At 45.6% G+C, this 25,918-nt stretch overlaps 2 protein-coding genes across 3 annotated transcripts; one reads left to right on the forward strand and one right to left on the reverse strand.

The window, feature by feature from the left end:
• The first annotated feature begins 1,663 nt into the window (after positions 1–1,663).
• On the forward strand, positions 1,664–15,529 carry ATP1B4 (ATPase Na+/K+ transporting family member beta 4). The gene is given in 9 exon segments (XM_063423707.1): positions 1,664–1,911; positions 1,913–2,014; positions 2,608–2,770; positions 5,439–5,567; positions 6,390–6,494; positions 6,756–6,952; positions 7,599–7,655; positions 8,321–8,416; positions 8,946–15,529. Coding segments are annotated over 9 exon segments (1,080 nt in total). The 5' UTR covers positions 1,664–1,842; the 3' UTR covers positions 9,108–15,529.
• On the reverse strand, positions 13,194–24,901 carry LOC134564681 (lysosome-associated membrane glycoprotein 2-like). 2 transcript variants are annotated; one of them, XM_063423706.1, is made up of 9 exons: positions 24,697–24,901; positions 23,623–23,741; positions 22,896–23,109; positions 22,107–22,268; positions 21,236–21,453; positions 20,598–20,717; positions 20,245–20,323; positions 19,290–19,457; positions 13,194–13,494 (listed from the first exon to the last, which is right to left on the reverse strand). In XM_063423706.1, exons 1-9 carry the CDS (start codon positions 24,869–24,871, stop codon positions 13,352–13,354), a joined length of 1,398 nt encoding a protein of 465 aa, XP_063279776.1. In that variant the 5' UTR covers positions 24,872–24,901; the 3' UTR covers positions 13,194–13,351. The 2 variants fall into 2 exon arrangements, with proteins under 2 accessions (XP_063279776.1, XP_063279775.1); XM_063423705.1 differs by lacking the exon at positions 13,194–13,494 and adding an exon at positions 15,799–18,106 and having other exon boundaries at positions 24,697–24,891.
• Positions 24,902–25,918: the final 1,017 nt, after the last annotated feature.

Raw genomic sequence — 25,918 nt, forward strand, 5'->3', positions numbered from 1 at the left:
GCTGCAAGGACCTGCTTTGTGGCTGATAAATTTATAATTACTTTGCTTTAGGAAATACTGCTTTGTCTCTTAGGCAAAGCACTTTGTATGGGGGGGCGGGGGGGAGCGGGAAAAGGACAGTGGCAGGTCTGGCCAGTGGTGCTGGGTGGTGAGGGGGACTGGAAGGGACAGGAACACCTGGGCAGGGTGGTCCTTTGCAAACCTGGGTTTCAGCAGGAGGAATCTAACACTGAGAGCTGACCTGGTCTGAGGTGAGAATGGGGGAAAGCTCACCCAGGACACCTACAACAGGCAGCACAGAACGATTTTGCCAGAGGTGAACCCCAGATTTGCTTCTCAAACTGTCACAGCAGGCAGAGGCTCAGGACTCAGTGTCACAGTATATCCTGCCATGGCTCTGCCTTCTCCCTTCCCCACTGCACTCCTGTCCCAGCTCCTGCCACTCCTTCTTCCCCTTGTCCAAGTACAAGGGACTATTCCAAGACCATCTCTGTCCTGGGCTGCAAAGATCAATCACCTGTACTTCATTCCAGACTTGACCTAGTTCTGTAGCTGAGAGACATCTGCCAGTGACTTGGTACTGGGATCATCCCATCCTGCCCAGCTGCCCCACAGAGACCCATGAGGAGAGCTTGGGACTTCCTCAGCCTTTCTGGGCTGCTATGGAGCCCTCGTGGCCTTTTCCAGCCAGTAGGACAGGACTCTTCACCAAGTGAAGGGTCACACAGTGTAGTATCAGCTAGGAGAGCTGGAAAATTCCCTCCTTGCAAAAGCCTCCTTCAGTTTGCAGGGTAAGGTCCCATGATGGGGTAGGCTGTCCCCATATCCCTAACAGCTCTAAGCATTTGGAGCAGTTTCTGAGTGTGGGCTCTTACTGCCTCCAGTAGAAGTTCGTTTGAAATTCAAAGGGATTTCCCCAATGCAGCACTAAGCATCAGTGTGGAGTTCATCCGAGCAGTCCCCTCTCCTCTGGCAGTCTGAAGAAATGTTTCCAAAACATCTGCTGGTAGCGCATTTATTTGATGGGGAGAGTGGGCAGAAGAATGCCTCCTCTTCCCCCTCTTTGTTGGTCACTTGCTCCTTGCGGGTATCCTGGCAGGGTACAGCCCCCACACCTCCTGTCCCACGTCCCTGCTGGTGACTTGTGCTGGGGCTGCTGCTTCTTGGCTCCAAAATCTGCTGCTTTCATCAGCCCTATGCCCTGTGTACCCTGCACCTCAGGCCATTGCAGGAGCTGGCTCAGGAAGGGCTCCAGCCTGGGGTATGGGACCTGTACCCAAAACTGCTTTGGCCATACAGGCTGTGGGCATTTTCTGGCAGCAGCACTCTAATGCAGGAGTGCGGCCACAATAGCCCCACCGGGGCCTTATTCAGAGCCCATCAGGGCAGTCAGTGAGATTGGGACGGCTTACAACTCTGGCTCTGCCCAGGCTCCCCAAGGGACATGTGGCTTTGGAGTCAGTATTCTCCTCCCATTCTCATTGTTGTGCAGTATTTGTGTGTCTGAGCAGAGTTTAATTTATCACCCTCAGTTCAAAGGAGTTTCCAAGCAATGCTTTTGCCACGCTCTCAGCCACATCCTGGCTCGCCCAGGGCAACCTACGGCTTGCAGATATCTTATCTGTGGGTCCTGGCTCCAACAGGTGCCTGTGGCCGGCAGGTTTCCATCACCCTGAGCGCAGACACACAGGGGCGATCCTGCAGTGCAGCTGCTGTGGATCCACGCCTGGAGCAGGCACAGCAGCCTCGGGGAGCCGTGGCAAGTTCAGGAGAGCATGGCTCTGACCCAGCCCGGAGCGGCTGAACCCCGCACCAGCATTTGCATTCAAATACGGGGGTGTGATGAACCCATCCAGATCACAGCACCGCCCTTCTCCCCGGCGGTGCCTGGCCTAGTCCTGCCCCGAGCTGAAAGCAAGGTCAGCACCTTCTCCCACCAGCCTGCTTTTGGAGACCTGCCCGGATTCAAGGGGAATGAAGGACAGCTTCCGTGTCTCAAGTGACTCTTGCCCAGGCACAGGTACAGAGAGATTTGTGTTCCTGGGTTCTGGACAAACAAGTTTTCACCTCTTAGGCAAAACACAAACTCTTGCAACCTGGGGAGATGCTTTTCCCTGGAACTCAGTGAAATCAAAAAAGTAACAACACAGGAATTTCTTCAAAGACTGAACGCTTGCTCACATGCCAAGAAAAACAACTGGTTGATCTCTTAAAATACTGCTGCTTTCTATCATCTGTGGCAGCACAGAGAATGTGCATGTGAACTCAGAGATGTTGCAGATGTGTGGGAACGGTCCCAGCATTCCAAGATCACAGGTTTTCTTTGGTCATGTTCACGCAGGTGGAAAAAGATGAGTTTCTGTGAATGCCAGCACAAGGAGACAGTACCCAGTGTGACCTGAGTGACGTACATGTCATGGAAAAATGGATGCTGGGTTCTAAGTGATCTTAAGTTGGAACAGCCAAAACTGCCTCTCTTTAACTCAAGAGCGATGATGGGAAAATGGAAATTTGAAACATTTCCAGATATTAAGTGCTTTTGCATTTATTTTTGGCCAATGAGAAGTTCAGCTTGCCTGTGGGGGTTGTGTTCTGCAACTCTTCCAGGAAAAAAAGCATGAGGAGAAGGTCTGGGATCCTGACAGAGAGAAGGACGAGCCTAAGGCAGACATGGGGAGCAAAACCTGGGCAGACCTGGCTGGGGAGATGAAGATATTCTTGTGGAACCCGGAGGAGAGGACATGCTTGGGGAGAACAGCCAAGAGCTGGGGTAGGTCCTTGCTCAAGACCCATTTTTGGGGATTGCTGCCTTTTCTGCTTCACAACGGATTCACTTGCCTGTGAAAGTCCTTGATAGCTTGGACTGACCACTCCTGCCCATTTCTTTAGTGTTAATGTTTCTAACTGGTACAATAACTACTAGTGAGGAAGACAAGCAGAAAACCATATAAAAATTACCCTTGGTCTGGTGGTTAATGCTGACGGAGAATGTGAAAGCAAAGATTTCAGGCTGCCCAGACCGAGTCCCAGAAAGAAGATTAGAGCCTGAGCAAGCACAGGAGCTGCAGATCAGTCTGCTGCAGCTGTGCACCCTGCTGTCACCAGCACTCCTGCCCCTGCCTGTCTAAGTCAGGGACCCGTGGGACAGTGGCTTTGGGGTCACCAGGTTGGTGGGGAAAGAGTGCTTGGGCTGTGGGGAAGGTGCTTTGTGGAGGGTGCACACCATGGGGCAGAGCAGCCCTCCCTGCCTGAATGAGCCCTGGCTCTTGACAGGGAAGGGAAGGGCTGGTCAGCACTGTCACCCCACGTCTTCCCAGGTAATAACAGGGTGCCCACAGCAGGACCCACAGTGCTGTCAGAGCTGGTGGACTGGGATGTGCCAGCTCTGTTGGTTCTGAGCTTTATCCACATCCATATGGCCTTCAAAAATTATTGCTGAGTCTGGAGGTGCCCCGGGTGGCTAAGAGCAGCCTGTGGGGTGAGCACTGCTGTGGGCTTGGTCCAAAACCAAGGTGCCACAAGCACACACAGTGCCACCCACCTTTGCAGCTCTGTTCTGCCGGCACACAGCCCCCTTGGCAGAGTGAAAATCCCAGCCTGACCCAGAGCCACCTGCACGTCCATCAGCGTAAGGCTGTGAACTACCAGAGGCTTCTGCTTGGTGTTTGCAGTCCTTGGCTGGCACTGGCAATGCACCACAAGCCCCACAGCCCTCCCATGCCCCTGCCAAGAGCTCTGGGTCTCCTGCAAAGCCTGTGGTGACAGCTGGGAGAAACAGAAGTTGCCTACCAGCACCAGCAGAGGAGTCTGAAAACCTGCAAGTATGAGTCTTGGACAGACTCTGATGTTCATGTTTGTGCTCCTGTGCCCTTTGCTGGCTTCAAAGGCAGACCAGTTTTCCTGCTTCTTTGCTGGATGGGAAGGCATAGACCAAAGTGTGGGAGCAATAGGGTGACAGTCCTTAGCAATGTGGGTTTGGTTTTCTGGAGGCTCTTCCAGGTCCTGATAAGATCCTTTTGAGAGGATTTGCTCAGTCTAATGTGGATGTGACCCTGGCAGGCTACTGCTGGCAGTACTAGCAGCACTGGGGTGAGTGCAGCACCCTTCTGTCCTCCCTGGGATCACTGTGCTCTGCTCTATGACCCTGCTGCCCATGAACATACGTGCCCTTGGTGCACACACAAGAGCTCATATGTCTCTACACAGGGCAGGAGAAGCTACTACAAAAATCAAAATTTATTTTTAAGTGAGAGAATCTGGAGGTGAGTGGAGCTGACCTTTTCCACTCTCTTCTCATGGGTGGAGAGGAGGGGATTTTTCCAGCCTAGGGCTGCTCCACTGTGCTGTCTTTGAAGGTGTCCCCTGGGATGGGGGCTTCAGGGGACTCGCACTCACCAAATACAGGGAGGCAACTGGCCACAAGGTTATCACTGGAGGCCACAGCCCCTGGGAAAGGCTGCACCCCCTCTCTGCTGGTGACACACTCCCTGCTGCACTGCAGGAAGCATAAAAATGGGAGCAGTAGTGGGAAGAGGTCCCAACAAGCATCAGTTTGGTGCTCCAGCAGCAGCTCCAGCGCTGCCAGGCTGGTGCAGAGGCACCACCCAGCATTACTGGGCTGTACATTGTCCCTTCTGTGCCACCAGCACTAGTGATGGTCCCATCTGCCCTGGCTTAGCCCTCAGCAGGACACAGCTCCACAGTGGTTCCCAGCACGGTGGCCCTGGCAGAAGCACGGCAGGAGCGCACATCTGTGTTCCCAGGGCTCCCTCCAAGCTGCCGGAACGTTTCTCCTGGGAAATATTTGGGTTAGGGCTTCACTTTGCTTTCTGAGCTGCTGGGTTTTATTCATAGGCTGTGGCCTCTTGAGACATCATCAGCCATCAGCCTGGTCCAGAGGAAAAACAAACCCATTCCCTGAATGTCTGGGCTATGAAACAGTCAGGGGTGCTGCAGCCCTGAGTGATGCTGCTTGTCCATCCCAGCATCAGGGTCCCTCCCATGCATGGACAGGAATCAGGGCAGGAGCATCACCCCACGGCCCCACCAGGAGTTTGGCTGGAGCCACTGGGTACTTTTGCATGTTACCATGCCAGGAGGGGGTGGGAAGGGCAAGAGGGAATGTTGGATCCATCTGTCGGAGAGAGCCGAGGCAGGTGGACACACAGATCTCATCCTGACCCAGCTCTGGGAAGGGCCATGCAGCAAAAGGGATACAAAACCAAACAGCAGCTACCCTGGCCCCGGAGCAGCTGACAGTCCAGCACCCAGAAACACCAGAGTGTGTGTGCAGGGCTGGGGGTGCAAGCTCCCACCTCCACCATGGCCTCAGAGCTGCAGAGGACGCTGTGCTGAGCACGTCTGTGCATCCCTGTGGGACACATCCCCCGGGATGTGCTCTGGTTGCCTTAACAGTGACGTGCCTGTGTCTTTTGCAGGCTTGATCTTACTGTTTTACTTCATTTTCTACACGTGCCTGGCGGGAATGTTTGCCTTTTGCCTGTATGTGATGCTACTCACGCTGAGCCCCTACACGCCCAGGTTCCGGGACAGAGTGTCTCCGCCAGGTACGTACCCCAGCCAGCCTGGCCTTGGGCACCTCTGCCCAACAGTGTCCTACCAAAATGGCATGGCTAGGACCTCAGGCAAAGCCCTGCTGGAGCTGTGCACTCCCACAGTCACCCAGCCCTCCCTAACACAGGGGGTTTTCATCTCAAGGCACTGGTAGAGCTGCAGGTTCTCTGCAGAGGATCAGACATCTTAAAAAGCCCCATGAGAAGCATTCACCCTGAGGATACTAATTGTTATTCTAATTGCACTGTTTATTGTTATCATAATTCTCAAGGCAAAAACCAAGTTTAGGTATTTCATAGGTGATGCTGATGCATTTCAGCTGCTGGCCATTTATACCTCATGCCTTCAAAATAAAATGCAGCTCCAGAGTATCTTTTACGTATTATTATTTTGGGGAGTTCTGGCAAGAGACTGTTCAGAAAATCCTTTCCCTATGTCAGACACAGCACTTTCCCTGTGTTTTTGTGTTGGTGGGGAACAGAAGGACCCCTTGCCCTGCTCCTTGTCTGGAACTGCCCCACACAGCTGGGAACACAGGGGACCTGCTGCCACTCTGTGCCACCCCAAGCCCATCACTAACCCACAACACTACTGAGGCTGTCTATATCTCCCATGTTTCCTGGGATATTTTGATGTGTATGGGGTGAAATGAAGGTGAGAAGTCAGTAGGTGGAGGAGAGAGTGGATTTCTGAGCTGGTGCTGCCTCTCTCATGCCTGTGCCCAGCCCAAGCCCAGTCGCAATGCACCAGCCCCTGCAACACACAGCCCAAGCCCGTGGCTGGTCCACCTATGCTTGCTTGTCTGTCTCCTTCAGGGGTGATGATCAGACCGTACTTGAATGGGTTCACCATCGCCTTCAACGTCTCCCAGCCCAACACGTGGCAGCCCTACGTGGACAGCATGCACCACTTCCTAGCAGGTGAGCTCCTTGTCACCCTGGGAGTCACGGTGAGGTTGTTTTTATCCATGGATACATGCATGTGGTGCAGGGGTCTCCTCCTGGGCACCTCACAAGCCACATCTGGAAAGGGAGGTTCACAAGGATATGGGAGCTTCTGTGGGAGGGAGTTTTGTCTTTCCAGGTGTGAATTCCTAACTCCCTTGATATGTGGGTGTTCTCTCAGAGTTTGGGTCTGTGCAGGTCTCAGCGGATTTTAACAAGTCTCTTGGTCCCCAACAGCTTATGATGACAAAGTTCAGGAGGAGAAGAATATTGAGTGTGTCCCAGGACAGTACTTCATCCAAGGGGGAAATGACAATGAGGAGAAGAAGGCCTGCCAGTTCAAGCGCTCACTGCTGCAGAACTGCTCTGGCATTGAGGACCCAACATTTGGCTACTCGAAAGGCCAGCCCTGCATCCTGCTGAAGATGAACCGGGTACAGAGAAAGCTGCCTGTTTCAATTTCTTCCTTTGGGGCATCCCAGTGTGATGAAGACCACACAGGGACTTAAACTCCTTCACTTCTCAGGCCCAGGGAAAAGGAAACTAGAATTCCCAAACCTGGTGGACATATCTGCTAGAAAACATAAAAAAGACCCACTATAAAACTTGCTCCATTTGACTTGCTGAGGCCTTAGTGCTTGGAGGGTCTTCTGCCAGGCCCTTCTTTGTGAGAAACTGAGCTTTAGGGGAACTACCCCAGATGCCAGATACTTTAAAATGAGAGTTTTCCTAGAATTTAATTTAATTCAATTGAAGCCTAATAGCATGGTGGTTCAATGCTCACTGCTGGGAAAATAAGCAGGGGGAGATTTGAACTGTGTAGGGAAGAGGCTGTGTTACTCCAGGGGTTCTGGACCTTCTCTGTGTTCTCTGCTTTGCCCCTGCTCTCAGGCAGCAATCTGGCACTCAGCCATGGGCAGGTTGCACAGTGTGGGGTGGCAGACCCTGCTGCAGGGACACACAGCTCCTGTCTTGAGCGATGTGTCTGGCACCCAGAAAGGTTTAAGCCCTGCAGAAGGGAGGCAGCACGTGCTTGGCACTGCATTTCATACAAGCACAGATGTTTTCTTGCTTTTGCAGATCATAGGCTACCGCCCTGGTGCTGGGGTCCCTGTGAGTGTGGACTGCAAGGTGCAGGTACTGCTTTCCTCTGTGCTCAGCAGTGTGGTGGGTACAAGGCCAGATGTCTCTTCCTGATGGACTTCAGCACAATTTGTCCTCATTTTAGCCCCCAAAACCCACAAGACCCAGTGCTCTCCATGTGTCTGGGCACAACTAGAGGCCAGTCTGCTGAAAGAGGTCACCTGCAGTCTCCTGCTTCCCATGTTGCTCCTGCAACCTCATGAGCACCACCATACTCAGCCCCTGGGGCAGCCTGTGTGCCTGGGTGCCAGGTCCCACCTAGAGCCTGGAGCTCCCTGGGAAGATGTAGGAACTGCTGATATCCATCTCCAGCTGCCCTGCAGCATCCTCAGTCCTGGGACCACCCTGCAAACCAACAGGAATGGGGTAAAGGAAGGGCTCCCACTGCCCAGGCAGCTGCTGGATCACACATTTAGAAAGCAAAGGTACAGCAGGGAATCAACAGGCAGCAAACTGTTACCCTGCCCTTGCCTCCATAGCTCCACTCTTCCCTGGCTAGAAGCAGCACAGTTACTGGGTTCACAGCAGACACAGCACAGCTGAGCTCAGCCGGGTGCTGGCAAGGGACATTTGCTCTGAGACAAGCTCTGAAGAGAGCTGTATTTTGTGTCCCATGTCCCGTGTGTGTGCATGTGCCTCTGTTTTTTTTCTGATCACAGAAAGGCAATGAGAGTCACCTCAGGTCAGTGGACTTCTACCCTGGGAACGGGACATTTGACCTCATGTATTATCCCTACTATGGCAAGTTCACCCATGTGAGTAAGAGTGTGGCATCTCTGTTATGCTTCCCTGGGAATGGGAGGGCAGGAGCTGCTGCACAGGGTCCAGATGTGCTTTGAGGCTATTTTGGGCAGATGTGGGTAGGACAAAGTCCACGGGCACTGGGATTACAGTGCTCTGTTTCTGTGTCTGACAAACTGTGTGTGTGCGCAAGTAACTGTGTGTGAATGTAACTGTGTGTAAGTATGTGTAACTCTGTGTGTGTGTGAGTGTGTAAGTGTGTGTGAGAGTGGGTGTGGTTTTTAGGACAGCAGAAATTATTTGAAGATCCCATGGTCTGGTGTTGTCCTGGGCAATGATCCCAAGAGGCAATGTGTAGTGATCCCATCTTGCTAAGGCACAGGCAAAAAGGCTCAGCATGCTGAGGGGTCCTGATGGACATCAGGCAGACACTCTCAGATGCCTGGAACCATGAACCATTTACAAATTATTTTATTGAACATAAAAGCCCTGCCTGCTTTTCTGCTCCCTCAAAAATTACACTTAAATCTCCCTTCTTTCCAGGTCAACTACACCTCCCCACTGGTGGCTATGCACTTTACAGATGTGCAGAAGAATCACTTGGTGCCCATTCAGTGCCGTCTGAATGGGAAAGGAATTATCAATGACCTGAACACTGACCGCTTCCTGGGCCGAATCATCTTCACACTCAATATTGGGAAGTAGCTCCTACCCACACCAGGCACTTAGATTAAGTCAATCAGAGGCTTTTTCCTTTGCAAAGCATCAAGCCAGCATTTTCTTTTCTGCTAGGAGAAACGGGCACATGGAGATTATTGTTAATTTATTTTTATTCAGAGTTAGGAAACCAATGAGATATAATGGAGCGTGGATCCACATTTTTCATCCTCTGATGTAAATCATTATTAGCAAAAATTAAAAGTTTTCCCCTGGGGAGAGAACCTGCAAAAGATTCCACTTCTAATTGAAAAAAACTTCTGGTATACAATTGCTATTGTCATAAGGTCTTTTATGAGTGATCCCTGTGGAATCCATATTTTCTGGCTTTAAATTTTATTTTTAGTGTAGTTTTATGTGCATTTCTCAGGCAAAAGCTAGAAAGGAGGTAGTTTTATCAGCACTATTCTTGTTAAAATAATAAACAGCAAAAGTTCTGGATTATGCCTGCAATAACAGTTGGAAGGTGAAAATGGCAGCTCTCAAAATACTTTCTAGGATCTCCAGCCCCAGAAGCATCTTAACTGCAGCATTTTACACAGCTTGTTCAGCACACCCAAGGTGCTGAGCGAGGGCCACAGAAAATCATTTGCCCTTGAATCCTTCCAGCTGTTCCTTTCTAAAATGGGAAGATTAATGCATTTCTCCATCTCTCTTCCCCACTCCAGAACTTCTCTCTGCCTCAGGAATCTCACCCAGTCTCTTGGACAGGGATGAGTGAGAGGAGCTCTTCTCTCCTGTCACGGCTCACAGGTTGGCAGTGCCTCCTGAAGTGCCCAAAGCTTTCAGACCTGTCCTTCCCCGTTCCAGAGAGGTCACAGCTATAATGCTGCAGCAAAATGCAGGGAAATGCTCAGTCCTTTCATGGCTAAGGGGTCAGAGTTGGGGTGAGTGAAGGCACCAGTTTATCACCCCCAAAGGGTGATGAAACACAGAGTGTGCTGCCCTGAGCAGCCCAAGCCTCCCTGGGACGTGACAGAGACCAGCTGCACTCTGCTTGTTGGGAGCTGTGAGAACACAGCAGGACAGGACACCTTGGGGATAATGTACTACTTGGAAAGCACACTTACTAAAATTACTGACTGAACAGGGGCATTATGGTATGTTTGTCCTACATCCATAGCCAAGGAACTTTATCTGCTGTCATTTCCTGATCTGTATCAGTCTCTATGAAGTGATTTTTTGTATTTAAAATAAAGTGACTACAGTAAAATTAACTCTATGGTGGCATTCCTGAAACATCAATGTTAAGAGATGCAGTTTTTGCTGCCAGTTAGGGACCGAATTTCCAAGCAGCATGTAACATCCTGGAATTCTGAGTACTTTACAAACTTCCCCGGACCAAAGAGTTCAGGAGCCCAGTACTCACTCTTCACCAATCATCACAACCAACCATCTGGTAAAAATTATTTATTAAGAACTGTTAAATACCTGAACCAGAGGTAGTTTAGGAACTAATTCTGATCAGTCATTATCCGGAGGGCAGAGATAGACCCAGGGCAACATATTCATTCTGCCTGCACAAATTATCTGCAAGGGCATCTTCTGACCAACAGCAACTGGCTTCTGCCAAGGAGGATGCTGTTGGGGAAGTAGCTCTTATTTTGACATCAGAACTAAGTTAAACCCACAAGCATTTCCCATTTGCCAACTGCTTTATCTCTTTAAAAGCATTTGAATTTGTGGGGTCTTGAAAGGAAACCAAACTCATGTTTCATGCTATCAAATTAACAGCCTTCACACTAGCAACAAGATAAAACTTTACTATCTACTCCCTACTGGAAAGATTCTGTTGGAAGAGCAGGTCCTTTAGCAGATGTTGGACCCATGCTTTGACCAAATCAACACAAAAATAATTGATTTGGATGTAAATCATTGAATAGCTTAGAAGTAAAAGCTTCTGTTTCCCCACAGATAGTGAGATCCAAGCACATTGACAATCCCACTGGAAAAGCTCTCAGAAATGGCATTCGTGTCTACTTAGACAGAAACAAAGCTTTATAAACATGATAATTAACTTTATTTTCCATATACATATTCTGCTGTCAGCATATTTGTACAGTCATTTTAAGATCTGGAAAATTGTACACACCACTCCTCATGCTGCAACAACCTTAAAGTGCTGGATCAATTTTTTGACTTCTGTTGAAGCTCAAAATAATACTTTCTATGTATATACAAAGTATGTGTATGTGTTTGCATCTAGGAAATGACCACATTTCACTAAGATAGCCTAGCAAAAGTGATATTAAAACCTTCCGTATGCAATCTCAGCATGAAAGCATAGCTGTCATCCATCTGCTGGCAGCAGAGAAGCACCACACTGACTAAGTGGGTGTACTCATAAAATGCCACCTAAAATAATTCCATTTAACACTGGCAGGGAAATCAAGTATTGCAAGAGCAAAGGTACAATACAAGAGACCAAGACAACCAAACCTAAAGCACACAGTCCACCTCAGCAGCATTTAATTACATTCCTAAAAAAAAAAAAAAAAATAAGACAACTTGGTCCAAGAGCCCATTCGTACTACGGAATCACTTTTGTCAGAATCAGGCAGAGTGTACCTTTGATCACTGTGAGGACAAGAACAATTGAATGTACAAGTATTTCTCAAACATTAAAACTAAGTCTTTGGAAAACTCCCTTCCTTAATACACAGCTATTGAGAGTTGCCTGAACACCAGTGTTGACTGTCACCTTTGTGTATGTGAATTACTGAAGGTGCTTTCCCCACAACAAGAATACAGGGTCAATGCACAAAGCGATTAAATATTGAAGCAGCTTTAGTAAACACTTGCTGCAGAGGACAGAACTTTGTGTACCCTTTTTGCAGGGTTTATTGGCTGCAAAAGGCTTTTGCCAAGATGGACAAAAAAGGTTTAAAGAGCAAGAGGCTTCTTTCATTCCATCAACATGACCCTGATGGGAGTGAAGCAGAACACTACCACAAACTACTAAATTTGATTTTGGTGCAGTTTAGATATGGAACATAGAATTGCAAAGGTATGGCACCAACAACAAAGCATCGTCAAACAGGTAAGATGTCTTATTCCTTTGGAAGTCACTTTCTTCACTATACATATATTCATTTCTGCTTTATAATCAGCATTCCTTATGCTAGAAATTTTGTGCTCTTACACGGAGACAGCAATAACGAGGAGGTTAAAAGCAGATTAATTCTATCAAACCGGAAAGGTTTTGTATCTCCACTTGCATTCAGAGATCACAGCTTTTCAGTGATGCCCTGTTAACCTATGAAAGCTGTGCAAGGCAACTGCAGGAATCTCTGAGCAATCTGTGTTCTTAGTTAGCCTGAGTGCTCTCAAAATACTTTTGAGCCTCACATGGACAAACGCTGTGTAATTTACGTTCAGAATCAAAGCTGAGAGGAACTGCAGCCAGTGAAATTCCAGCCTCTCACCCTCATTTCACAATTGAGCTCAGAACAAAAGGAAAAATGCAGTTCAACAGGAGACATTTCCTTCAGGAGACTGTTGCCTTTTCGGAGTAGCCAAAGTTCTCCAGACCTGAGCCTTATCTCAGCAAATCAGACACCATGGTAGTGCAAAGCTATTCCACTTACATTAGCAGTCAGCTTCTCTATATGATGTTAAACAAATCAATTTACTAGAAGAAACAGATGTTTTTCTCATACTATGCCAAGGCATTAGTGAGATCAGGTACTACTTTTACACTCAGAAGGAACAGCAAATTCAGGCTGATTCACAAGAACTTGATATGTCAAGTTCCCAACAGAAATCTGTTGAGAGCTGGGTATTTATTTCCCCACTGCATGTACTGTCCCTTTTGACACAACATTCACACTTTTAATTATAGTTTTATCTGTAGCATTAACCAAGACAAGCTGTAGGCATCTAGAAATTTTCTTGTATAAAAGGATTAAACAACACATAGTTTTGTAGATGTCTTCTTTACTAAAAATAATCACATTTCCCACAGGGACACTCCAACTCTGCTCAATTCTCTAGTCTTCAGAACACTTACATTCTCCAGAGTCATACAGTAGCTTCTACAACTCATCTTGAGGCTCATGGCATGTTATTCTGTCATAAAATGATTGTTATTCTGTCATGAAGTGATTTTAACTTTTTAAAATAAAGAAATCTTGAATTAATTTGTTTTCCTCTTTTTCCCTAAGGAGCAGGTCAGGAAGTGTGGGAAAGGCAAAAGAACAGGGGAAGTGGGCAAGAGAGGTGGAATTAAGAGATTATACAGACTGATAGCCAGTACGACTTTTTCTTCTTCCAATGATGTAAGATACAAAGACAAGAATGATAAGGAATCCCAGTGCCATGCCCACTGCGATGGGAATAAGAAAGTTCAGGTCAGAATCAGCAATGCATTCTTCAGCTGCAGAAAGAAGAAAAACAAAAAACAAAAGCAAGGGAGAATAAATTAGTAAGGGAAATCAAGCCTTAGAGACCAAAGAAAGCAAGGAGAAAACAGGCATTTTTGAGAAAATATACATTGTATTAGATACAATAACACATGTCAAGTAAAATCAATGTTGAGTAAAGAATTGATGGAAAGATTGATTTTTTTAAACCCATTTACTACACACATCCTTTATATTGGTAATATACTTCCTCTGATTTGTACATTTAAGTTGCACATTTAATTTCAGCTTCCTCTAGCAAGCAGAGGATAGATTAGAAAAGTTAGGAGAAACCAGCAGTCTGAGCATGCATTAGCTGATCACACCTCAGAGTTAGCGGCAATAGAGCACAAAACCCCCACACTGGTGTTTTACTGCCTTGTCCAAGGGTCTTCCCAGCCCTCGAGCCACCAGTACTCCTCTGGGTTCTAGACATGAAGACATAAGGGACAATCCAAGCAACAAAGCAGAAACTTCCTAAGACCTACAAGAGACAGCCAAGATAAATGCACCTCCAAGCACTGCATGGAAAACACTGACAGACTCTGTTAGGGTGGGTAACTTTATTGTAATTGCTAATAACCCATGCAAAACGGTTATTAGCTTCAGCTGAGAACTACACAGACCTGAGATCCACATCAGAGGGAAAAAAGAGAAGAGACATCTATAACGCTACAGTGGTTTTCAATATACAGGTTGTAAAACGTGCAAGGAGCTCGTTGCTGGTAAAAACACTCATCAGTGATTAGCAAACCATGCTGGGAACTGGTTTCAAATTTGGGGGCAGGGCTTGGCATCACAATCTGTTTGTAAGGAGAGCAGAACTGCACCTGCCTGTGCCAGGAGAGGTTTGGTAAGGCAGGAGGCCGTGCCTGGGTTCTCCAGCACTGGAACAGTGCCTGACTTACATGTGTTTCATAAAGCAGCACTCCTTGTAAAACTGTTTTGAGATTTTAATTAGGATAGAGCATCATACAGAGTCAATGCTTCCTCAAAAGTTGGCTGCTGTTTTCCATCGAATCAACATTAATTATGGGGAAAGTATTGTCTTGCTTTAGCTTATTACTGCTCAGCACACCCTTGCCATGGCCCCTTCTCGAAATACCATACAAAGTGAAGAGCAAGGACAACACGTGGAGGCTCAACAGCCAAGAACACTGAACTCAGAGAATCTGAAGGCACCTACTGCCAAGACAAGTAACACTTGGAAAGAAAAAAAACAAAAGGAAAGGAACTATGCACCTTATACAGCTATTTCAAAATATTCTGAGAAAATATTTCAACATCTTCAAGAAAGAAAGACATGCATCTGATGTTTAGTCATCTTTGTTCACTAAATACCAACACAGACAATTTGCTAGATGCAGGGTAATGGGTCACTAAACACTAACGATGAATGGATTTGCTAAGGATGAAAGTTCCCAGCAGGCAGTGACAGAAATTCCCTCTTCTTCAAAGGAAGGAGACGGCTGCAGTTCACATCACACTATGGCACCGTTATAGGGAATTCCCAGGGTGAAAAAGGGGTTAAGGTTTCATACCAGAATATTCCATCCTTGCTGGCACACATCTATCCAGGTATGGCTACTGTACAGTGGTTAGAAGCTTCAGAGGTATCTTCAAGTGCAGAATTGGCAGCTACAGCCCAACACACAGCAGGGCCAGCAGGAATACCTTTTTCGACTGATGTGGCTGAATGTGTCTCCATTCAAGAAAGTCAGAAATTTTTGGCCCAAAACTTTTTTAGCCCAGTATAAAAGCTGCCTTCTCTTTTTTAATTCCAATAATGAGATTCAACTAATAGCCCCAAAGTTTGTGTTTTATTAACATATGCTAAGGAATAGAGAACACTGTGGTAAATAAAGATTTAAAAACCGGCCAAAATAAGGAACAAATGAACAAATAAAATGCTCTTCCAAAACCCAAATCCCATCATTCACTGGATAGAAATGCTTCTTTTGAGGACTATTAACATAACATTTTTAACTTCAAATACCAGAAATGTTGACATTTTAGAATAAAATATTTAGTAAACTGGGTATAAGGTACTAAACCAGCCACACTCTATAATAGGTTATGCACATTAATATTCCACATCCCCAGGTGTTGAATACATCCACAATTTAAATGCTGTTTCCATAGACCAGAACAAAACCAGCTACGTAACAGAATCTCAGATACAGACTGATTAGAGTTCACCTTACTCATTGAGTTTATTTTTGCTAAAAAAAGACAATACAAGACGTCTGTTTTCAAACCAGTTAAAAAATGTGAACAAGTTTCCTTAAGAAATAGAACAATCTTTATTTTTTAGAGCACAGGTTAAACAGATTGACAGTTCCCTATGGAGCAATACATACAGGAAAACTAGTGGTTTTATAACAACAGGAAGTCAGGTGAAACTGATGTATTTTGAACCAGTTACCTGCACATCAGTCCAGGAGTACTTAACTCTGAGCCAATATACTTACCAGTTTTTGCAAAGGCATTTCTAGTGTTGATTTTAGGAAGCAGTTTGAATGAATCTTCTATATTATCACTTGGAAACTGTCTACAAATTTGCAAGGTCAGAAGAACAGTGTGATGATTACTCCTTAATGGAAATGCACGTTTAACTGGTGCCACTGAACATCACTCACAAAACAAAAAGCACTAAAAAATCTCTATGAACTTCTGCATTTGAGGATATATTAATGGAAGTAATTAGATCCATTTTTAAAAATTAAAATGGTAAGTCTTGAAGCTTGTTTCATGATTAAACTTATAACAGTTCCCCACTTTCATTAAAATGCATTTCAGTAACTGATGCAAAATTCAACCTGTAGACTACAAGCTATAGTAAGCATTATCCACCCATACATGCTTCCTTGGCTAGTGTCAAGACTAAACTGTCTTGACAAAAAGAAACCAACCCAAACCATTACTGAAAGAAGTATTTTTTTATGATTTGTATACAAACATGCCACAGACATCTCTACAACCCTAGAGAACACTAATAAAACACTAGAGCAGCTTTGATGCAGGCTAAACTCATTCTAAAGGGGGAGACAATGTTATGTTCATTAAATAACTAGTTTAGGCAGCTCGTGTTATGACATATGCAAAAAAGCCACAATTATCTAGAAGTCTAAAAGACTTCTTTTTTTTCCATGCAGTAAGAATATGTATTACAGCACAAGGAGCCCAGAGAAGAGTTGTGCATCAAGGGTTAGTCTCTACAGAGCTGCAGTTGAAGAACAGTCCAGTTGCACTGCACTTTTTAAACTTAGTTATTCTTTCCATACAGCAAGGAAAAACAGGTGTTGTGTGTCCATCTCAGACTGGTTTGGCTTTTGCATTCTTAACATTAATAAAAGCTACACTGCAAACAATCCAACACAAAGTACGTTAAACATTCAGAGTGCCAATGGCGGGCAGTTATAATGTGAACTTTGACTGGCAGAGAACCATTCAAGATGAAGATTTCAAAACAGCTCAAGCTGCAACAACAGATACTGGCTCATTAAATGAAAGCATCTTTAAACAATGGTCATTCAAAGCAACAAGACAGACCAGTTCTGTGCAGAGTATGGTATGAAGTTAAGTGCACTTTAAAGTTCTGGAATATTTAGAAAGGTTATTCCCTTTAAACTGATGCCAGCAAAAAAAAGATTGCATTAATTTAGCAGAAGTCTGCCTTAGGTGAGTATTTTATATGACTGCCAAGGTGTAATAAAGAATTCAGTGCCTAACAGGTTCTTTTTTGAAAGCATCTGGAAGAAGCACTGAAGTCTCCCCATATATTCACCATTTGGCAAATTACTCATTTTGTTTGTACAGGCATGGCATAGGAATGATTCCTGAAATTACACCAAAGCAGGAGTAAATTACTCAAATCCTAACAAAGGCAAGTAAGTTACTGCTGCCACTTCAAGAGATCGCTTAATCACCAGCCTAAAATTCGATCCCATGGAAAACGAAGTTGGCTATTGGGCATTAGACAATCCTTGTTAAATACTATACAAGTCAACATAGTGACTAATGCTGCCAGCTTAACCCACAATTATGACAACTAAGGAACGCAGAGGAGAGAAGCAAGTACAAATTCTATGCTATTCTGGGAGATGCCCAATGCATATCAGTTCACAACATGTTCTTGTTTCAGGCTAGTATTTGTAAAAAGCAGAAATAAATCCTAATGCTTTAGGATTTTTGCAAGATAAAATCCTTCGCCTAATAATTCATCCAGCATTTGACATCTTCAAAACAGCTACGAAACCCACATCGTCTTCTTAGGGCAGGAAAACAAGGGTAGTTCTGCTTCATCTGAGATAAACACTCTCCCTTTGTTTTTCAACTCCAGTTAGCTGTGGCTAGTAATAACTCCTAAGTTTTGTGTCTTGTTTGGATTTCAGAACTTGCACTTGCTTTATTTAGAGTGAAATCATAACAGGAATCACACTTAGATTCACAAAGTTTGATATCCAGCATAGCTTTTTCTTCTGCCAATTATGTAAGCAACCACTATAATGGCAATCAAGACAGCAAGTGCAGCACCAACTACAATTGGGATTAGAATGCTGTCATCATCCAGCGAACACTCCTGGGCTGTAGGTGAGAAAAAGGTTGCAATAAGGAACAAATAAAGACAGAATACTTGCCAAGTGTGGTATAAAAATCTGTTTTCCTTAATAACAAGGTGTTAAAAAATCAAGCATTATTTAAACTAATAGAGAAAGAACTGCAGAGGTTTCATTGATACATTTAGCATATTTAAGCATTATAATTAATCTAAGCATTGATAACCTACAGCAAGTTAAGGGTGTATGAGTTTTCCCGTGTACAAGATCCACAGTAGGCAAGGGAGCAGCCACTCTTCTACATTCAAGAAGATTCAGGCTTATCTATTTCATACTTAAGGCAAGTCTGGTTGGTGCCTTCACTCATTAAGGATAAAAAGTGACCTGGATTTGGTATCAAGAATCTATCCAGATCGAAGACACGTTACACAGATAAAATAACTATAAGAAAGCTAGCTGCAACTTTAACTACAGAGTGAAATGGGTCCCTAAGTCTTTAGAAAGACTGTTTACCCTACACATACCAAGAGTTATCTTACTTCTGTCTAAAACCAGAACTTTTCAATCTATGTCTACAGATAAGTCTAGTCCAATAAGACTGTGCTGCAAATATTAGCATTAAGCACAAAGTAAGTTTGCACTAAATATTAAGAGGTAATTTAAGACATTTCAGTTTTCTCCAGACAAGATCAAGATAATGCAGCAAACAAACATTTCAGAATCTCTCTTTAGTTCTGGATATTCAAAACTGCCTCTGAAGGAAGCTCTGACAGTTCATTCTTCCCTAACACTCCTGTTCCTCAGACTGACAGGTAAAAAGAAACAAAACACCTAAGAGTGTCCCCAAAGTCCACTTCTTCAAAATTTATGTCCAATTTCCTTACATACCTGAGCTACAAAAAGCTGTCAAGATGTTGTCAGGTAACTTCTAACATATTCTGCACAACAATGCTTAAGTCACCCTTCAGTGTCTCTAGTTCATTCAAGTTTTGTGAAGGAGAACTGCACATTTTTTAAGTAAGAACAAAGTTTTGCTTGAACCTGAATGTCAGTCTCAGAGCTTCTCTTCATTCCACGTATATCTAAACATATATAAAAAATTGGAACAAGAGCTTCCAAGATAAAGTGCTCGTACCTAATGCTGGTGCTTTTTCCTTTTTAGCAAGTAAGCATTTTGCAAGCATCACTAAAAACAAAAACGTAACTCTTACCTGTAGCAAACTTATTTGCCTCCACAAGGAATGGTTGAATCCATAGATTAAAAGTATGTACTTGAACATCTTCATTAATCTGAAGGGTTTGCTCTTTTCGGCACATGTAAGAGCTACCAAGGAAAGTATCCCAGTTGCTGAAATTGCTGTTATCTGCGCTTGAAATGACTAAAAAAAGAAAGAAAAAAAAGCAAGAGAATTTGCATGTTCACTTAAAATGCAAGACAGTCGCTAATACAAGAGGACTGAGTAGCCAAATCTAAAGGAGTCAACACTTCAACGCTGACTAGTCTGAAAAACAAAGCAGTGCAAAAGGATTGATCTGCTTAACCAGAAATTGGAGACTAAAGTCATTACAGTAGTCTGCTGTAACCTTTCTTTCATCTGTACGTGACATCAGGCCTTCCTGGTACCTCCACCTGTCCCAGTGCTGCAGAGTTAGATATGTTTTAGCTTTAATGCTCTTCCATTGCTGTAGCTACGACAAGCAATTAAAGAAAAAAAAAAAGAGATAATATATGTTTGTTGGGAAAAAGTACACTTTAGTTTTTGAAGGACTGGCCTTATTTAGTGAGAGTTAAGTACAAGTGGTTGGCAGATACAGCACCACCTTCAACCAAAGAAGACAACAACTGTTTTAGGAAAAAAGGCTTAAAAGTTGATGCAATTATATTTCACACCACAAAAGATTACATTACTGAAAAAAGTTACAAAGAAGCCCTCTTAATTTACAGTGACTCCATCAGCAGAAGTTTCAGAAATCACAGAGTGGTCCCATGCTGCTGTTTAAAGTAACTCTTACAGCCATTTCTACTTACTATTTTTTTCAGACCAACTTCTAGCCATAAAGTAGGAGCTAACAGTAAGCATGAACAACACTGAAAAAAGCCAGAAGTATTTGATGCAGACATTGAATAAAATTTTGCACTTGTTTAAGGCAGATACTGTTTCTTACCAGAACCATTCTGACGGTTGAGCAGCGTAACATTCACCTCCCTCAGATAAAATTTTTGTACATTTGCACTTGTATTTTTCTGTTCAAGAAGCAAGAAACAAGTGTCAGTGTGCAGTTCTGCATTTGTAACTTCTAACAACACGTGCTTTACAAAAGCCAACACATTTTCCAGTCCTACATTTTCTGCAACTTTAACCCAGTTCTCCATTTGTCTTGAGGCTCTCAGTGGGCCAGTTCCACTTCCCATAACAGGACAACCTACCACCAGCAAGCAACAGGAGGATTTTACTCTAAGTGATCACCATGCGCACCGTTGAATGAAAAATTAGTTTTAAATGAAAGAAGTTACTTACAACAGCAAATGTGAAACCAATCAGTGTGCTATTTCCATCATTCAATTTCAGAGTGGCTGTCGTGTTACCACAGGCACCATCTGCGACAGTTGTCTTTGGATTGATGTTGATCAGAAGAGGCTGAAATACAGACAAAGCACATCAAAGACATTCAGCTGCCTTTGGAATGCATTGTCTCAGTCAGGAACAGTCTTGGGTTAGAAGAGCTTGTCATAAATATGACAGCAGGAAGAGTTGAGCTTGGCTGCTATGGAACCAAGGCTGTTTGAGTTAAATGTACATGCTGGCACTACTGAAACAAACAAAATGCTTGAGAAATGTTACTTTGTTCCTTAAGACAACAGGCTACCCTCTGAGGCAAAAGACAATATCTGCAGGGAACAACAGCCATAACAGCTAAAAAGTTCCAGCCTTTTAATCACGTTAGAAATATTCCCAATAACAAATTCTGTTGACTCCAGGTAAGGTTTTTGAAGACAGGTCTTATGCAACAAAACTACTCCAATGTCAAAGAGGTGCTACATACAATACTTAGAAGCAGTTCTGGACAGCCAGCAGTGCTTAAAGCAAACACCCTGCATTCAGATTTCACCAAATAACTACAGCAACTTTTACTCTTCAAAAGAAAAAAGAAGCACCTTGTCCTGGGAAACATTCAGCTGCAGCCCCACAGTTGCCAGGAAACAAGTTTTATTTCCAGTTTTAAGAGAATAGTTCCCTGTGTCTGGATTCTCCACAGGTTTGGGAGCAGTTGTTGGAGCAGGAGACAAAGTAGTGGTAGATGCAGTAGTTACATTGCCAGTAGTAGGTGGAACAGTAGGTGCAGAAGTAGGTGTATCAGCAGAACATCTAGACTCTGAAAAGACATTTTCATCACCATTTAATAGCTGACAATTTATTGAAGTCTTATTACTCAGACTAAGTAAAGCTGCTGTTTATTCTCAGAAATCCTGTAACACTCAGTTGTAAATCCTCACTCCGTACCACTTGCCTCTGACACATGGAAGCAAAACACACAAAGACAGTTAAGCTGTTATAACAGTGTGACATGTATTTGCCATAGTAAGTGATCCTATCCAGCTATGTGCAGCAGGATGATGCGCTTGTCTCTTTTCCCAGTTGAGATGAGACAAAAGGCTCTGGACTATTCAAATGCAACAGCAGAGGCCACCACTGGAAGTGGAAGGCAGTCAGCTAAAAACCCTCAAACCCAAATGATTTACTCAACAACAGTAATTCTGAAGTGCTTATTCTTAATACCCCAATTACTGGAATACACGCTTGAGAAGAATCCCACCTTGGCACGTAAACAATCGACATTACAGCACTACTAAATCTGTTCTTCTAATCCATTTTTCCAAGAACAAGGGAAGAAATACTAGTGGATATTTACATGAATATTATTAAACACAGCATATCTTAGAATTGGTGGATTTTTTTATTATGGGACTTTGCTCCCTGCACTAAGGCGCAACACAAAGAACCTCTTTCACAAACTGAAACGCTCACCTTTTTTACTGAGTGTGCCATTCTGTACAAAAGCCTGCATAGTAACATTCCAGAAAATCTGTGTTGTATTTTCTGCTTCAATAAGGTAGGAATTATGACACACGAAGACAGTATTCAGTTGAACTGGATGCAAAGGATCCTTCACAAGAACAGTAACTGGTCCTACAAAGAAGTAAAAACATTTTAATGCCTTATGAACTACAGGAACTTACAGGTAGCATTACGTTTTGTATAATTTCATAAGACAAAGAGATAACTAAGTTTAACAATCTTACGCTCTCTTGAATGTTTTCCAATGTGTCTTGACCTGAAGTGCCAGGTACTGCAGGAGTAACCAAGCTTACAGAACTAGACAAGCCATTAGAAAGGTGAACCCTTTTACTTAAGTTTTTAAGGAGAAAAAATTCTGTTATTAGTAGGCATTAGTACACAGAGAGCCTAATACTGTATTGCTTGGCAAGGCAGAAGGTCAAGCAGTGCACACTGAAATTAATCTTCCGTGTGCCTGCAGTCTATCATCATGCCAGTGATCAAAGCTGTTTATCCTTCTCCTTCCCTTCCACTTACAGGAATTACACATTCAGAGAAGCCATTTGGCCTGCACTGTTACCCAGCAGGCAGGTACAAGGAACAGCAGTCGACAGCACGTAGTACAGAACTCATTACACTCATTACTAACTCCTGTATTCCTCCTCAGTTGGAAAAAGCCAATCCAGGTCAGGCACACAAGGTCTTACACTTCTGGCTGAGACTGCTTTGCAAGTCAGATTCTGCTAAAAAGAACATTACCTTTCCTTTTAGCATCAGGAAATACAGCCGTGTCATTGGTGTTGTAGGTCAGCGTGATGAAGTCTCCCTGGTAAGTTTCATTGGTTTTTGTGATGTTAATGCTCCAAGAATGACCTTCTCCAAACTGCACTGCCACAAGGGCAGCTTGTGTGTCATTGCCACAGACGCTTCCATTGTGTGTCACACTTGATGACAAATTCAGGGTTGTGGTATTCTAGGAGGAAAGGGTAATTTTAAAGGCATTCACTTGCAGCTCTTCCCCATGACAACACTATAAACTTGCTGGAGTTAGCTGAAACTTTGCACAAGATAAGTAAGATTATTTTAAGTTGCTCTGGAAAATTATGATAAAGGCTTCCTGACACCTCCCTGAGAAAGGAGCCATATCAGATTCAAGTACAAAAGTACAACTCTAACTTGGCTGTAAATCTTGATCATGGTGAGCTGCAACTACATTTACTGCTTGGGCTAAGAACACAACTACAGTGATATTCGTTAGACTTGGTGAGTTTCATGTACATCATTTAAGAAAGAGCAACAGGCTACTTTAAGTCATTTGTATGACCAAGAACTTATTCTTTATTTTATAAGGACTACATAGGAATATTCCTCTCAATTGACCTAGTGAAAAAAAGAAGTAAGAAATCAAACAACCTAGGTAAAAGAGCTTAAACTTTTATCCAGGTCAAAATTGAACTCTCAGCAAGTGTTACTCCCAAATACTTACATAATCACCATTGTTTAATTCATATGTTATCAAGAACCTCATCATCCAATCTGCATACAGGCATGTTGCATTGGAAGCATCCTTTATATCTACTTCGACTGCATAGGACTGGAAAAAACCTGTAAGATATGATTATTAGCGATTAAGACATTGTTTTAACTTAATTTTCTAGAACCACTTAAGAGGACAGCTCATCATAAAGCAGTAAATTATGTCAGGACCATATTCAATTTACCACACTGAAAGAATACCTAGATTTCTAAAAAGGATCACTGATAGGAAGCACACCACAAAACCATCAAAGCTGGCAGAAATTGAGAGACTGTTTTATAGTCTGTTCACCTGACATAAACTAATAATCTCAAAGCGTTGACTGTTCAACACTGAACACTTTTAAGACTTGGCTGGACAGGGTGTTGGGCCATCTTGTCTAGACCGCGCCTTTGCCAAGAAAGGCTGGACCGGCTGATCCTTGAGGTCCCTTCCAACCCACAATTCTGAATCTCCGAAATACACATCAGCTTTCTGGTGACACACTGGATAAACCAAAGAGCACGAACACAGCACTTGAACGACGTGCTGCTTGACACGGGCGCTAAATCCCCTTTGCGTTTTACGATAACTTTTCCCCGCCGCTGTATTCCCGGCCCGGTGAATCCCGGCACAGCCGCTGCCGTGCCCGCGGCCCCACGCCGCGGAGCGCTGACAGAACGGCCTGCCCGGGCGCCTGCCCGGGCCGCGCGGGCGCTCCCGGCTGCCGGGCCACGGCCCTCGGCGGAAGCACCCGAGGTGCTCCCGGCCTCCCCCGGCACGGCGCCTCGGCCCCGCCGCTGTCCCCTCCCCTCCCGTGAGGGGCAGAGCGGGGGGGGCGGCAGCGGCGGCGCCTCCGCCCGGGGCCGCCCCCTGAAGGCGCCGCGGGGCCGAGGCGGCCCCGGCCCCCCCCCATCCCCGGGCCCCCCGGTGCCCGCGCGCCGCGTCACGTGCGTGACGGGGCGAGGGCGGGGAGCGGCGCGAGCCCGCCGGAACACCCGACACCCACTCCCCTCCCCCGGGCCCCGGCGCTGCCCCGCTCACCGGAGACGCCGAGCAGCAGCAGCGGCACGAGGAGGCGGCGGCAGGAGGAGGCGGCGGAGGGACGAGCGCCCATGGCGGCGGTGGTGCTGCTGCTGCCGCTGCCGGCGGCGGGGACAGCGGGGCACAGCGAGTGGCTGCGGCGAGCGGGCGCGACAGAAAGCTCGCCAGCGGTCATGTGAGGGGCGGGGCGGGGCCGCCCGCGCGCCGCCAATCGCCGCTCAGCGCCGCCGCTCGATTCCGTGGATCGCCGACGGGTCGCTCGTACCGCGCTGCCTCGGGCGGGCGGGTCTGGTCTGCTCCCGTCCCCGTCCGGCGGCGGCGACAGCAGCGGCGACAGCAGCGGCCGCCGGACAGGGGCTGTGCCGCCCTGGCTTGTGCAGGGACAGGGCAGCGGAGGCTTGTTCTGGCCCTCGGCAGTGTTTGCCGTTTGCACTGGGGCTCCTCTAGTCTGGGAAGTGGTAGCTTACAAGAGATGCCCATTCGGAGAAATTTAATATAAAGCCTTTCACTGAGAAAAAAAAAAAGAAAAAAAAAATATTGCCCACGTTTGCAACAAATACAAAGGGTTAGTGGGCTCTGAGTGCACGTCTCCTGACATGGCTGTCGGTTTCCCTGAGCCAGCTGTCGGTGCTGTCCATTCGTCCATCCATCCATCCATCCTCTCACGCGGACGGTCCCGGGCTCCCCGGGGCTCGGTGCCTCCTGTGACTGGGCAGAAACTCCTTCCAGGCACGGCCCCTGCGGCGGGGAGGGTACCGGCACCAGCACCCGGGGAGTTAATATGTCTTTTGCTGGTGCTGACAGACAGAAAGAGGGGCAGAAAACGATGGGAGAAGACAGGAGTTTGGTGCAAATGAGGGAGAAAAGAGCCTGCGGTGTGAAGCGGGGAGAAGACTGCTGGACAAAAGCCTTGGTGGATTTGGGTCTGAAAGGTGTTACGAAATATTATGAATACTGGATTGCACCCCGACACTATTGATTAGGGGGAAAAAAACCCCAAACCCCACACCCAAACAAAACAAGTCCGAAAGGCTGGCTTGGCAGAAAACGGGGAAATGGCAGAAGACATTGAGGCTGGGAGACAGCAAGGAAGATGGCCTGAGGAGACAGGAGCTCTGTGCTCAGCAAGGAAGGGCCTTCTGGAGTGGCACGTTCCTGTTTCTGGTGCTGTCGATGAACTGAGGATTTTGAATGATCGGGCTCTAAGAGACATCCCCAGCCA

Source organism: Prinia subflava, chromosome Z (genome assembly GCF_021018805.1).
Source record: "Prinia subflava isolate CZ2003 ecotype Zambia chromosome Z, Cam_Psub_1.2, whole genome shotgun sequence".
NCBI classification, from domain to species: domain Eukaryota; kingdom Metazoa; phylum Chordata; class Aves; order Passeriformes; family Cisticolidae; genus Prinia; species Prinia subflava.

Coding starts and splice junctions, on each gene's coding strand:
- LOC134564681 (XM_063423706.1), bottom strand. CDS start 24,871: ATGACCGCTGGCGAGCTTTCTGTCGCGCCCGCTCGCCGCAGCCACTCG. Junction 22,269..22,895: donor TCCTGATGCTAAAAGGAAAG/GTAATGTTCTTT, acceptor ACTTCTTTGTAG/GACCAGTTACTGTTCTTGTG. Junction 21,454..22,106: donor TGGCACACTCAGTAAAAAAG/GTGAGCGTTTCA, acceptor ATGTCTTTTCAG/AGTCTAGATGTTCTGCTGAT.